This window comes from Gobius niger (assembly GCF_951799975.1).
Source record: "Gobius niger genome assembly, chromosome: 1".
Classification (NCBI taxonomy): Eukaryota; Metazoa; Chordata; class Actinopteri; order Gobiiformes; family Gobiidae; genus Gobius; species Gobius niger.
In genome coordinates this window covers 2,468,388-2,481,163 of record NC_136852.1, presented here as the reverse complement: position 1 = coordinate 2,481,163, position 12,776 = coordinate 2,468,388, and the positions used below count along the sequence as shown (strand labels likewise).

The 12,776-nt window shown below is 48.4% G+C and overlaps 1 protein-coding gene across 1 annotated transcript; it reads left to right on the top strand.

Moving 5' to 3' along the window:
* Nucleotides 1-562: 562 nt before the first annotated feature.
* LOC306978120 (kelch repeat and BTB domain-containing protein 8) lies at nucleotides 563-12,000 on the top strand. The gene is made up of 6 exons (XM_079576604.1): nucleotides 563-971; nucleotides 1,525-1,678; nucleotides 4,466-4,544; nucleotides 4,633-4,860; nucleotides 9,550-11,043; nucleotides 11,983-12,000. Exons 2-5 carry the CDS (start codon nucleotides 1,525-1,527, stop codon nucleotides 11,021-11,023), a joined length of 1,935 nt encoding a protein of 644 aa, XP_079432730.1. The 5' UTR covers nucleotides 563-971; the 3' UTR covers nucleotides 11,024-11,043; nucleotides 11,983-12,000.
* Nucleotides 12,001-12,776: the final 776 nt, after the last annotated feature.

Genomic DNA, 12,776 nt, shown 5'->3' with positions numbered 1-12,776 from the left:
TCACGGCATAAAACGTGACGAAAAGGGTTCAAATGTATAATAAAATCTAACTTTGGTAATGTTGTAAATGTAAAACAGTGTCTTTATGTTATTTAGTTTACTTTGAGTGGTGAAAAATCAAATAAAAAAAATAAACAATCAGTTAAAAATAATTTGGTCATATTTTGTCTTATAAAAACATCTCGCTTGCTTTAAGATTACAATTTACGATCATGATACGTGTTTGAAATAAGTGAGAATCTATAGTGTGTTTAAATAAGACAGCAGATAAAGATTATATGGTGTTTTGAGGTCAAAATCTAATCAAATATACAAAATTCCTAGAAGTCTTTAACGCATCACTAAATCAGCCGTTATTTTAAAACATTGACAATTTTATATGACGTGGACACTATCGTAACAATAACACGTAATGAACAATAGTACAACAAGAATACGTAAAAAATATTAGTTTTAACTGTTAATTTTAATAAAAATTGATCAAACTTCCGGTGTAAACAGTGGTCACGTGACGGAGGTCACCCAATCAGGAAAGCGGAAGTCGTTCATTGCGGTAATCCGGTTCAGACATGACAAGTGCGGCCCCGTCTCCTGCTCAACTTTCCGCTTAAATTCCTCAACAAAACCAAATAAAACTGCTTTATTTGCCGTTTTGGTGTCGGCAGGAGGTGCGATATTTGTGCCATGGTGGACTGAGCGCTGTTAGCGGCCTGAAGAGAGGGTTTAATCGGCTGGGTAGTTGGCTTTAGACTCGGGGAAATGTGGTTCTCCGCTCGGTAGCCTCGTTTTAGGGACTAAAGGCCGGGGCAAGATTGAAAAGCAAAGCCGACAGAAGCAGCGCACACGCCGGCACGGGCGTGAGGGAGCTCCGGGTGGCTGTTTCACACGGATACTGAAGACTGGCTCTTCATTTTTCTGGTTAAAGAAGGACACAACCCACCACAAAGCTGGAAACTAGACGGAGAGCCAAGGTAAGACGTGTGTGAAAGGATATTAGCATCACAATGGCTGCATCTTTACAAATAAACCGGTGAAGTTTCATTTCCTGGAGGGAAAACGGCACAGGATTTCTGCCAGAGCTGTAAAACAAACAAGTAAATAAATATACGTTATCTAAATAAATATCCTCATGGCAAGACCTTTTTATCCTCCCAAAGAGGCCCTCAGTGTGAATACTTTTGTTATGATGAGATGGAAAAAAAGAGGTACACACCGTTTCAGAATGATCTTGTTATGTGTGTAATTGTATCATCTTCACATGAAAGTTCTGTGTTAAGCCTGACAAAGATAAGACTTATCTTAAACAACATTCTCTCTCACATAGTGGCCTTTTGGACAGAAGGACTGGGCAGATTACACTTCCCTCTGGTGTTTAGTCAATAGTTTTACTCTAAAGGAACTTATTTGTCCGGGACAGAGTGCAAGGCTCGTCCTGTGTGCCCATGATGCAATGTTGTGAACAAAACGTTGTGTGCTTTCCCTGGAGTGGTGATGTTTTGTGTCTTTGCTGTTTTGTTGCCACAGATGAACGCAGTGCGGGGCGGCACGGTGACCTGGCGACCCCAGCCCTGGCAGGACGGGGACGGAGGGGGGGGCGAGCCTCTGTCCGACTCCGACTCCGAAGAGGAGGACTTCCCCGACGACAGCACCACGCCGCTGGGAGACTACATCACACATGGTAAACACGGAGCGCCGCACGAGCAGGTCACGGGGGGTCAGGGAGCGCTGTTTATCAACCCCTTAACTCCCGCCTGAACCGAGCACGTTTTCTCCAGTTTGGCTTTGCCCCAGTTCGAAAGCTTCTGGGAAATGGCAACAAAACTGAGAGGAAAACAATGATGGAAATCTGACAAAAAAGTGAGAAAACATTGGCAAAAAAGTGACAAAAAATTGACAAAAGAATGACAAAAATGTGATAAAAATGTGACAAAAAAGTGAGAAAACATTGATGAAAAAGTGGCAAAAATGTCACAAAAATGTCACAAGAAATTGACAAAAATTGACGAAAAAATGACAAAAAATTGATAAAAATTTGACCAAAAAATGACAAAAAAAATGACAAAAATTTGATAAAAAATGGACAAAAAATGGACAAAAAAATGACAAAAATGTGATAAAAAATGACATAAATTTGACACAAAAATTACAAAAAATGGACAAAAAAATAACAAAAATGTGATAAAAAATTGAAAAAAAATTACAAAAAAATAACCAAAAAAATTACAAAAATGTGACAAAAAATGACAGAAATGTGACAAAAAATTGACAAAAAAATTACAAAAAATTGACAAAAAATGACAAAAAAGTTACAAAAATGAGTTGAACACCCAACAAAAAAATGATGGAAAAAAAATCTGATGCCGTGAGGAAAAAGATCCTCTCGTTTCAGACGGGAGTTAAGAGGTTAATGTGTGTGAGTTGGTTGGTGGTGGTGGGAGGGGCTGATGGCACAGACTGGTTGCCTCGCTTCTGTCAGTCTACCCCAGGGCAGCTGTGGCTACAATAGTATCTCACCACCACCGAGTCTGGAGTGAATGAATAACATAATCAAAAGTGTATTTGAGTGTCCAGAAAAGCGCTGTATCAGACCGATGCATTATTGTTATTACAGACTTTGTGAACATGTCTGACGTGTGTCTGCAGGAGGGAGTCTGTGTTACATTATTATTCAGCTTGGATTGCATTTGTTTTGAAACTCCAGTGTTCGTAAAGAGCGCCGACCCTGCACGAACAGTCACTCGTCGACACCGGTCTTTAGTCGCACAGTGAGTCGGGACAAAGATCTAAAATAGAACCATGTGATATTTCAGAGGCTGGTCTCAGAGTGAGCCTCCTCTCGCTGCAGAGATGATCATCAGATACATCAGCCCAGGCACAAACAGGACACATTTTACTTTACGCAAATAATAAGGATGTAACGATGCATTCAAGCCCGGTTTGATTTCCGATTTTAAATTCCAGATTAAAATAGTTTGCAACGAAAATCCATTTTCAGTGAATCGTTACATCCCTAGTAAATAAACATAACGTGGATAAACTCAGGGCTCTGGAACCTGAAACAAAGCACTTTACGTTTGTTCTTCGGGGGCGCAGGGCTCAGGTTCGCAGGTTCTCCCTGGATCTACACTTGCTCTGATACTGATGGAAACATTTTGTGACCACAGTATCACGACAACGCGGTACAAGTGACTTCATTTGCTTCTCGTGAGTCTCATGCTGCTGGTTACTGGTGTTTCCCCCCTTGTAAATTAAAACGACCCCCAGAGCGTAAAAGGGCTAATGCTACAACAGTTAGCTAATAAGATGCTGTTTCTTCAGCAGATGTAATTCAAAATTGAACGAATAACCAGTCACTGAGGTTGTGACCAAAAGTAACGTTCACTTCACAGAAGCAGTGGTTTTAGTATTAAAGGAACAGGCCACCGTTTTTACATACTGAGATATGTTCTTACCTAACCTTAGTCGAGTTAATATATCCCCGTCTGGTCTTTGTCCGTGCGCTCTGTCACGCAAACGGAGCACAGCCTCTCCTATTTAAATAAAGTTACGTGAAGTGTTTTCATAAAGACTTCCCCCGCTCACTTCCGTCAATAACCTTTAGGAGTTACTGCGCGGACGCTGTGCTCCTGTATCATTACGCCTCACAATATAGTCCCCCTTTTTATCTGCTTATAAAATCGACACGTTACATTTCTGTGTAAATATACTTCGCATGAAAACACTTCACGTAACTTTATTTAAATAGGGAACACGTGGAAGAGCTTGGTAGCTTCTATCGTGAGCTTTTTTGGAGCTATATGACATGTGGGAGAGGCTGCGTATGTGCTCCGTTTGCCTGGCAGAGCGCACGGACAAAGACCAGACGGGGATATATTAACATGAAAACACATCTCAAAGTGCTACAGGCGCTAACGATAAAAACACAAAACATATTAAGAAAAAGCAATACAAAATAAGTGGGTCTTTACTTTTAAAACCCTCAGCAGACTGTGGCGCCCTCAGGTGGTTGAGGAGGGCAATTCTGAAAGGCCCGTCTCCCACAGTGCAGAGTTTGGACCTGCAGTGAGAGGCTGTCAGAGGAGCTGTCGGGTCGTGACGGTTGATGAGTTCTTTGAGGTACTCGGGTGCCGTGGACTCACTGATGGGCCAGGAGGGAGACTCACTCAGTCCTGAACCTAACGGGAAGCCAATGAAGTTTATGGATCAGGCCCCTGGCAGTGCAGTTCTGAATGTTCTGCAGGCTCCTGCCAGGGGCCCCGAGGAGGAGCTTTACAGTAGTCGAGCCTGGAGGAGACAGAGGCGAGAACCAGCCTCTGCATCGGAGGATCCACAGAAGCTTTGTTAACGTTTTGTCACTGGCGGCTTCTCTCCACTGGAGGTCGCCATCGCTGTAACTGTAATGACCAGTGTGGGCAGCTTCAGTGTGACGTGTGTCTGAAGGAGAGTCTGTTCTCTGGGGTTTCAGGGCTGAAGCAGCTCCTGGACGCGCAGCAGCTCTGTGACGTCACGCTGCTGGTGGAGGGGAAGAAGTTCATGTGCCACAGGTCGGTCTCTTGTAACATTCCAGTGCTGTTCCTTCGTGAACTCCCCGGTCCGGCCGACCGCGCTGACGTTTCTGTCTCTGTTTCGCAGAGTGCTGCTGGCCGCCGTCAGCCCGTACTTCCGGGCCATGTTCACGTCGCCGCTGGTGGAGTCGCGGCTCACGGAGATCCGCCTGGAGGACGTGGCGCCCGCGGTCATGGACACCGTGATCCGCTTCGTTTACTCCGGGGAGGCGGGGCTTTCCCTGGACACGGCGGAGGATCTGTTCACCGCCGCCAACCGCCTGCAGGTCATGCCCCTGCAGGAACTGTGCTCCAGGTACGACACGGGCACAGGGGGGGCACACGGGGGGGCACATGTGACGCACACGTCCTGGAGAGCCCCCGCCTCTGTGGTTTAGTTATTGTTGTCGTGACTTGACGTTTTTAAGTGTCTGATGAATGCAATGTTTCATAAAGTACGACCTGATCCTGTAATTCTTTCAGGATCTGACCGTAACCGTGTAGTGACTTGTAACGACCGTGTAGTCTGCCCTCTGCCCTCTGTGCTCTGACCTCTGCCCTCTGTGCTCTGACTTCTAACCTCTGACTTCTAACCTCTGACTTCTAACCTCTGCCCTCTAACCTCTGACTTCTAACCTCTGACTTCTAACCTCTAACTTCTAACCTCTGCCCTCTAACCTCTGACTTCTAACCTCTGACTTCTAACCTCTGACTTCTAACCTCTGACTTCTAACCTCTGACTTCTAACCTCTGACTTCTAACCTCTGACTTCTAACCTCTGCCCTCTAACCTCTGACTTCTAACCTCTGACTTCTAACCTCTGACTTCTAACCTCTAACCTCTGCCCTCTAACCTCTGCCCTCTACCCTCTGCCCTCTGACCTCCGCTTTCTGACCTCTGACCTCCGCCCTCTGTGCTCTGACCTCTGCCCTCTGACCTCCGCCCTCTGTGCTCTGCCCTCTGCCCTCTACCCTCTGCCCTCTGACCTCCGCCTTCTGACCTCTGCCCTCTAACCTTTGTGCTCTGCCCTCCGCCCTCTACCCTCTGCCCTCTGACCTCCGCTTTCTGACCTCTGACCTCCGCCCTCTGTGCTCTGACCTCTGCCCTCTGACCTCCGCCCTCTGCCCTCTGTGCTCTGCCCTCTGCCTCTACCCTCCGCCTTCTGACCTCTGACCTCTGCCCTCTGTGCTCTGACGTCTGCCCTCTAACCTCTAACCTCTGCCCTCTAACCTCTGCCCTCTAACCTCCGCCCTCTACCCTCTGACCTCTGCCCTCTGACCTCCGCCCTCTGTGCTCTAACCTCTGCCCTCTAACCTCTGTGCTCTGCCCTCTAACCTCTGCCCTCCGCCCTCTACCCTCTGACCTCTGCCCTCTGACCTCCGCCCTCTGTGCTCTAACCTCTGCCCTCTAACCATGGATCTATAATAATAACTGGATAAGACACTCCCCCCTTGCCCGCGCGCCGGTCGGCGGACGGCCACTCGATGGTACTGCAGCAGCAAATTCACATTGGGCCCAGAAAGGATTTTTGCCATAGAGCAGCCATGCGAAAAAAAACTGTCCGTATTCGGCTGACAGGACGCCTACAACTTTCACAAAGGTCGGATTTAGTGTCGATTATCATCTACATTAACATCATGTACTTTTTTCCCCTTCGAAATTTACGTATCGTCTAAAAAATACATTTGTAAGGACTTAGCCGAGCTCCGCTCTAGCCACGCTCTAGCTTTCCGCCGCGTTGATTGGTCAGAAGGTGCACGTGGTGCCGGCAGCGCAGCCGGGCACGTGCAGAGCGCGCCCTCGCTGTCCGTGTACGAGCACATGTGGGCTCGGAGGAAAAACAACAGCAGCAGCAGCAGAATGAAGACCAGCATGGGGAACCGAGAGAAAAGAGGACGCAAAACTCACTTTGCAAGTAAGTTTGTATCACACAGAATGTATTCTGTATTGTAAATGTTAGCATACACCACAGTTATTTATATAATGTAGCTTTATGAAAATAGCAAACAGAAACTACTACGACTACCATTTTTAAACAAACAGAAGCTATTCTAAAAGATGACAGTACCCCGATCCCATTTAGTCATTAAAATATACTGTATGTGCATCGAATTACAATAGTGACAAGGCCTAATACATAGTGAGAAGTTTGTTATTTGGACAAACGTCTCGAGAGCAAAATAAGGTTAGTTTTCATAGTGTCTATGACGTCGGACGCTTCCCTGCTATTTTGCCGTCACATTTCGATCTGAACAATATCTGACTGGCTAAGATCAGTTCCAGGAGTTGGAAATTGTTAGTTTTTAGTTCATTGAATAATATATAATGACGTGACATTTTTAATCAAGTTTGTCTAATAACTAATAATTGACTTTGTCTCTCAAACCAATGCTAAGTGCATTAAAATGAACAAAAAGCAACATGTTGAGCTGTTCAAGACGAAAATAAAAAGTGGTGTTAACCCTTGGTCACTGCATGTCTTTCTATGCATTGTTTTAGCAAAGCAAGACAAAAATGAAGGTCAGAAAACAGAGACAACAGTAATGTTAAAATTACAAAACAAACGTATTCATGTTATCATACTTGTTCACTAATGTAACAAGACTGGTGATTATATTACACGTAATAGACATATAATTGCACAGTAGAGATCTGTATAATTCTCATTCTGGTCTTGTGATCCAGAAATGTGAACTCTAGTATAATAAGGATGACAATATGTTTTTTCTTTCTTCACTGAGGCTGTTCTGCTGCAGAGAGGAGTCTGCTGCAGGATCTGTGTCCACTACGGATATGGAAGGTGCGGCTTTGTATGAACTTCTTTACTAACTGGTGATTAGCTCTTACTACTTCAGTTAGTTTGTTATGTGTTTCATAGCCACAAATAAAACTGTAATAAAGTTGCTGCTCAGTAATTCTTCCTATATTGAGCAGATGCTGCTGATGGCTGAGTCCGGTCACCCATCTCCTCCTCACGGGGCAGTTACTCCTTGGTTTCTTGTTGGAAGAGTCGTGCTCTGACCGTTAAAGCTTTATGTGAGAAGGCATGTGTTATACCTGAGATGTTTGTATTGTCCAGTAGGAGACCTGTTCCAGTCTGGGATTGTCATTGAATCTACTCTGTGCTCTGACAGCGGAGAAAAGAACTTAAGGTGGTCTGGGCTGAGTTTTTAGCTCAGTAGATAACAGCTTTGGGTATTATTCTTTTTCACTTTGTCATGGAAGATATTACGGGCACTTCTGGAAATGAAGCTAATACCACGTGTTCTTCAGAGTGCAGAGGATTACCGTTTATTTTTTTAACTGCTGCCATCGGGTGTAAATCAATAAAATGTACAATTTGGGCAAAACCCAGTGATTGTTTTTTGTGTATAGTGTTCTAGGCCTATTCTGCAAATATATTGCGGCAGTTTTCTTTTTTGCAAGATCATTAATTTATTGTATGTTGTACATAAAAAGCTTCATTGCATTTCAATTACATCTATTAGTTTCTGTGACAATGCCATAGACAATTGACATAAATGTTGATGGTGATTTATTTTACTAGAATGTGTTTTTTTAAACTAATTTTGCAATTCTGCTACAGTAAAATTATTTAAAATAACACTACTCACAACTGTACAATGTTCTACTCTTTTCTACTGCTGATTTACTTGTGATATATTGCTAAACTGCAAATGTTGTGAAATGCAATGTAATGTATTATAATAGATCTTGCCAGCCTAATAATTAGAGGATGGTCTTAATCACTTTGCCATTGTTGATAATTATGAATATACAAATTGCAATGATTCTTGTTCTCATGTTCCATCCATAAAAATGCACATTTCTACATATACACACTTTGATTACATGTTACATGACATAAAATACTAGATAACATTTCAGTGTGTCCATGCAAATTCAGCTCCTATAAGGAAGCATTATAGCAACAAATACTTGATATTTTTAATGATGGTGTGTAAAAGAAAAGTCAATATGCCAAACAAGACACAGAAAAGGTCAAATGTACTGAAAATATTACTTTAAATAAAGTAAAACTGTAATTGTGTTGTACAGGACATTTACCATGGATCTATTATATTAAACATTTGCATACTACGTCTGAAAGTGGGTCTCATCATTTCATGTTTATGTTCATGTCACAAGTTAAATGGATCAAATGCTGCGTTGTACAAAATTGCGGTTATTTAAAACTTACAAAGGTATAAACTGACTTTGACTTTGTCATAATGGTGAAAAATAAAAGTTGAATGTGTCTTTTAAACATGGGAAAACGGTGCAGATCTTTAAATACGCGTTGGGCTGTAGGCCACTTTGCGAGCTGGGTCTGCTGTTCAACTCAAGGCTGATTCTCCGCTCGCTCTAGTCGTGCTGAGAATATACAATTTACTTGACATGTGGTCAATTGTAGAAGTATAATTAACCTTTAATTAAACGTTGGAAAACAGTTCTAAAAGTGAAGAGCAGATATTATATTACATCAAAAACTAGGCTGAGCGATGTTGACCTGCTCAGCATACGGTGGAGCTGCGCTCTGCTGCCGAGCTGCGGCGCTCGCTCTCGTCGCGCTGAGAATCATGGGCATGGGCAATAAACATCCAGGTTTCTTTGTGTTTTTTATTTGAAATGATAAAAGACCACTAATATGGCCATAACAATTAATAGTATAAATTATACAAGCAAATAATAGCCGTTAAAATTTTCGCTGGGCCCAATGAACACGGAACTAACGCGGAAGTAAGAATTTTTTCTGGCTCGTTGCGCCAATGAGCACAGGCCATTGAAATCAACAGGCGGCCATATTGGAAACCCGGGGCTTGCCTCTAACCTCTGTGCTCTGCCCTCTAACCTCTGCCCTCTAACCTCTGTGCTCTGCCCTCTACCCTCCGCCCTCTAACCTCTATGCTCTGCCCTCTGTGCTCTGCCCTCCGCCCTCTGCCCTCTGCCCTCTGACCTCCGCCCTCTGCCCTCTGACCTCTGACCTCCGCCCTCTGACCCGCAGGTTCCTGTTCGAGCACCTGTCGGTGGAGAACTGCCTGGGCATGTACTCGCTCGCCCGCTCGCATCACGACCAGCTGCTGCTCCGCGCCTCGCTGCGATTGGTCGCTCAGCACTTCCCGCGCGTGTCCCGGCAGAAGGACTTCCTCCTGTTGGACCACGGGACGCTGGGCTCGCTGCTGGCCTCGGACCGGCTGGGCGTGCACTCGGAGGCGGAGGTCTACGACGCGGCGCGGCGGTGGGCGGAGCACCAGCCGCTGGAGCGCTACGCCCACATGCCGGCCCTGCTGCGGCACCTGCGGCCCGGGCTGCTGTCGCACGAGGAGAGCCGGCGGCTGCGGAAGGAGCTGGGCTCGGCGGCCGCGGCCCGGGACGAGCTGGGCGGGCCGCTGAGGCCGAGGGAGGGCATGTTCGAGAAGAAGATCGTGTGCGTGGACCTGACGCCGCGCGAGGACGACCAGCCGCGCGACTTCACCGTGGACTGTTTCGACCCCAGGACGGGGAAGTGGGAGAAGCTGGCGCCGCTCGGGTCGCTGGTGAGCCCCGGCTGCGCCGCCGTGGGGGACCGGCTGTTCGTGGCGGGCGGGATCCTCCGCACGGGCTCGGTGTCGGAGAACGTGCACGAGTACGACACGGTGCTGGACCGCTGGACGGAGCGGGCGGACATGCTGCAGCCCCGGGCCATGCTGGGGCTGCTGGGCTGCGGCGCCGCGCTGTACGCGCTGGGCGGCAGTAACCGCTCCGCGCTGCTCGACACCAGCGAGGTCCTGGACTTGTCCACCATGGCGTGGAGCGTCGGGCCGCGGCTGCCGCTGCCTCTGCGGGGCTTCGCCTGCGCCGCCCTGAGGTCCAGACTGTACCTCCTGGGCGGGACCACGCTGGAGCAGAACCGCGCGGTGGTGCACAGCGGCGTGCTCATCTACCACACGCTCACCGACTGCTGGACTAAGGTCACGCTGGACTCGGGCGCCACCTGCCTGGCGGGCGGCGTGGCCGTGAGGGGCGGAGTCTGTGCCATCGGCGGATACATGCGCGACACCACCAAGTTCCTGGACGGGAACTTTACGAACCTGGAGACCATGGACGCCACCGGGAGAGTGCTGTTTTTCCGAGAGGGCCGCGGGACGGAGCGCGAGGTGACGGTCACCAACGAGCGGGACCGGGCGGGCGCCGGCAGCGACCGCGCGCCCAGCCCCGTGGTGTTCCCCGGGCTGCCGCGCAGGATAGCGGCGGGGGGCGTGGCCCGGTGGAAGAGGAGGATTTACGTGTTGGGCGGAGAGAACGGCTCCAGGTTTTACGACAGTATTTACTGCTGGAAGCCGGGCTGGAGGAGCTGGGTCCAGCGGCGCGAGAAACTGCCCGGAGACACGGGCGGAGTCAGCCAGTTCGGCTGCACCACCCTCAAGTTCCCCAAGAAACACATCCTGAACCGGCTGCGGAGCGCCAAAGAGAACTGCAAGAAGAACGCGCACCACTGAGGGGCAGAGAGGGGTCAGAGGTCAGGCTGAGGGGGTTAAAGGTCAGGCCTGAGGAGGGTTAAAGGGCAGCCATGAGGGGGTTAAAGGGCAGGCCTGAGGAGGGTTAAAGGTCAGGCCTGAGGGGGTCAAAGGTCAGGCCTGAGGAGGGTAAAGGTCAGGCCTGAGGGGGTTAAAGGGCAGCCATGAGGGGGTTAAAGGGCAGGCCTGAGGGGGTTAAAGGGCAGGCCTGAGGGGGTTAAAGGGCAGGCCTGAGGGGGTTAAAGGGCAGGCCTGAGGGGGTTAAAGGGCAGGCCTGAGGGGGTTAAAGGGCAGGCCTGAGGAGGGTTAAAGGGCAGCCATGAGGAGGGTTAAAGGTCAGGCCTGAGGAGGGTAAAGGTCAGGCCTGAGGGGGTTAAAGGGCAGGCCTGAGGGGGTCAAAGGTCAGGCCTGAGGGGGTTAAAGGGCAGCCATGAGGGGGTTAAAGGGCAGGCCTGAGGGGGTTAAAGGGCAGGCCTGAGGGGGTTAAAGGTCAGGCCTGAGGGGGTTAAAGGGCAGGCCTGAGGGGGTTAAAGGGCAGGTCTGAGGGGGTCAAAGGGCAGACATGAGAAGGGTAAAGGTCAGGCCTGAGGGGGTTAAAGGTCAGGCCTGAGGGGGTTAAAGGTCAGGCCTGAGGGGGTCAAAGGGCAGGCCTGAGGGGGTTAAAGGTCAGGCCTGAGGGGGTTAAAGGGCAGGCCTGAGGGGGTCAAAGGTCAGGCCTGAGGGGGTTAAAGGTCAGGCCTGAGGGGGTCAAAGGGCAGGCCTGAGGGGGTCAAAGGGCAGGCCTGAGGGGGTTAAAGGTCAGGCCTGAGGGGGTTAAAGGGCAGCCATGAGGAGGGTAAAGGTCAGGCCTGAGGGGGTCAAAGGTCCGGCCTGAGGGGGTTAAAGGGCAGCCATGAGGGGGTTAAAGGGCAGCCATGAGGGGGTTAAAGGGCAGCCATGAGGAGGGTTAAAGGGCAGGCCTGAGGGGGTTAAAGGTCAGGCCTGAGGGGGTTAAAGATTAGCCATGAGGAGGGTTAAAGGGCAGCCATGAGGGGGTTAAAGGTCAGGCCTGAGGGGGTTAAAGATTAGCCATGAGGAGGGTTAAAGGGCAGCCATGAGGGGGTTAAAGGGCAGCCATGAGGGGGTTAAAGGGCAGCCATGAGGGGGTTAAAGGGCAGCCATGAGGAGGGTTAAAGGGCAGCCATGAGGGGGTTAAAGGTCAGGCCTGAGGGGGTTAAAGATTAGCCATGAGGAGGGTTAAAGGGCAGCCATGAGGGGGTTAAAGGTCAGGCCTGAGGGGGTTAAAGATTAGCCATGAGGGGGTCAAAGGTCAGCACTGAGGCGCGGTCAGGTATCACTGACGTCGCAGTTTGATGTTTGGAATAAAGGCCGTGTCCACAGCCTCTGCCTGAGCTCCAGCAGCTCCAGCAGCTCCAGAAGCTCCAGCAGCTCCAGCAGCTCCAGCAGCTCCAGCAGCTCCAGCAGCTCCAACCACTGAATGAAAAGCTTTAACTCGTGTTATTTTAATTTAAAAAGGATTTATGTTTAAATAGTTAAACGGGACGTCTCAATATTTTATGTAGATTGAACTTAATTATTTTATTCTAATGCATTTGTCTTAAAGGACAGAGGTCAGAGTTCAGGGCCTGAAGGGACTGGACGACTTCCTGTTTCCTGTTTACACTTTTAACCTAAACTAAAAACAAAATAAGATTAAGATTTGGCGTGTAGTTAAAGTCAGGATGATGATGAAAAC

Coding starts and splice junctions, on each gene's coding strand:
- LOC306978120 (XM_079576604.1), top strand. CDS start 1,525: ATGAACGCAGTGCGGGGCGGCACGGTGACCTGGCGACCCCAGCCCTGG. Junction 4,545..4,632: donor AAGAAGTTCATGTGCCACAG/GTCGGTCTCTTG, acceptor TCTGTTTCGCAG/AGTGCTGCTGGCCGCCGTCA. Junction 4,861..9,549: donor CTGCAGGAACTGTGCTCCAG/GTACGACACGGG, acceptor TCTGACCCGCAG/GTTCCTGTTCGAGCACCTGT.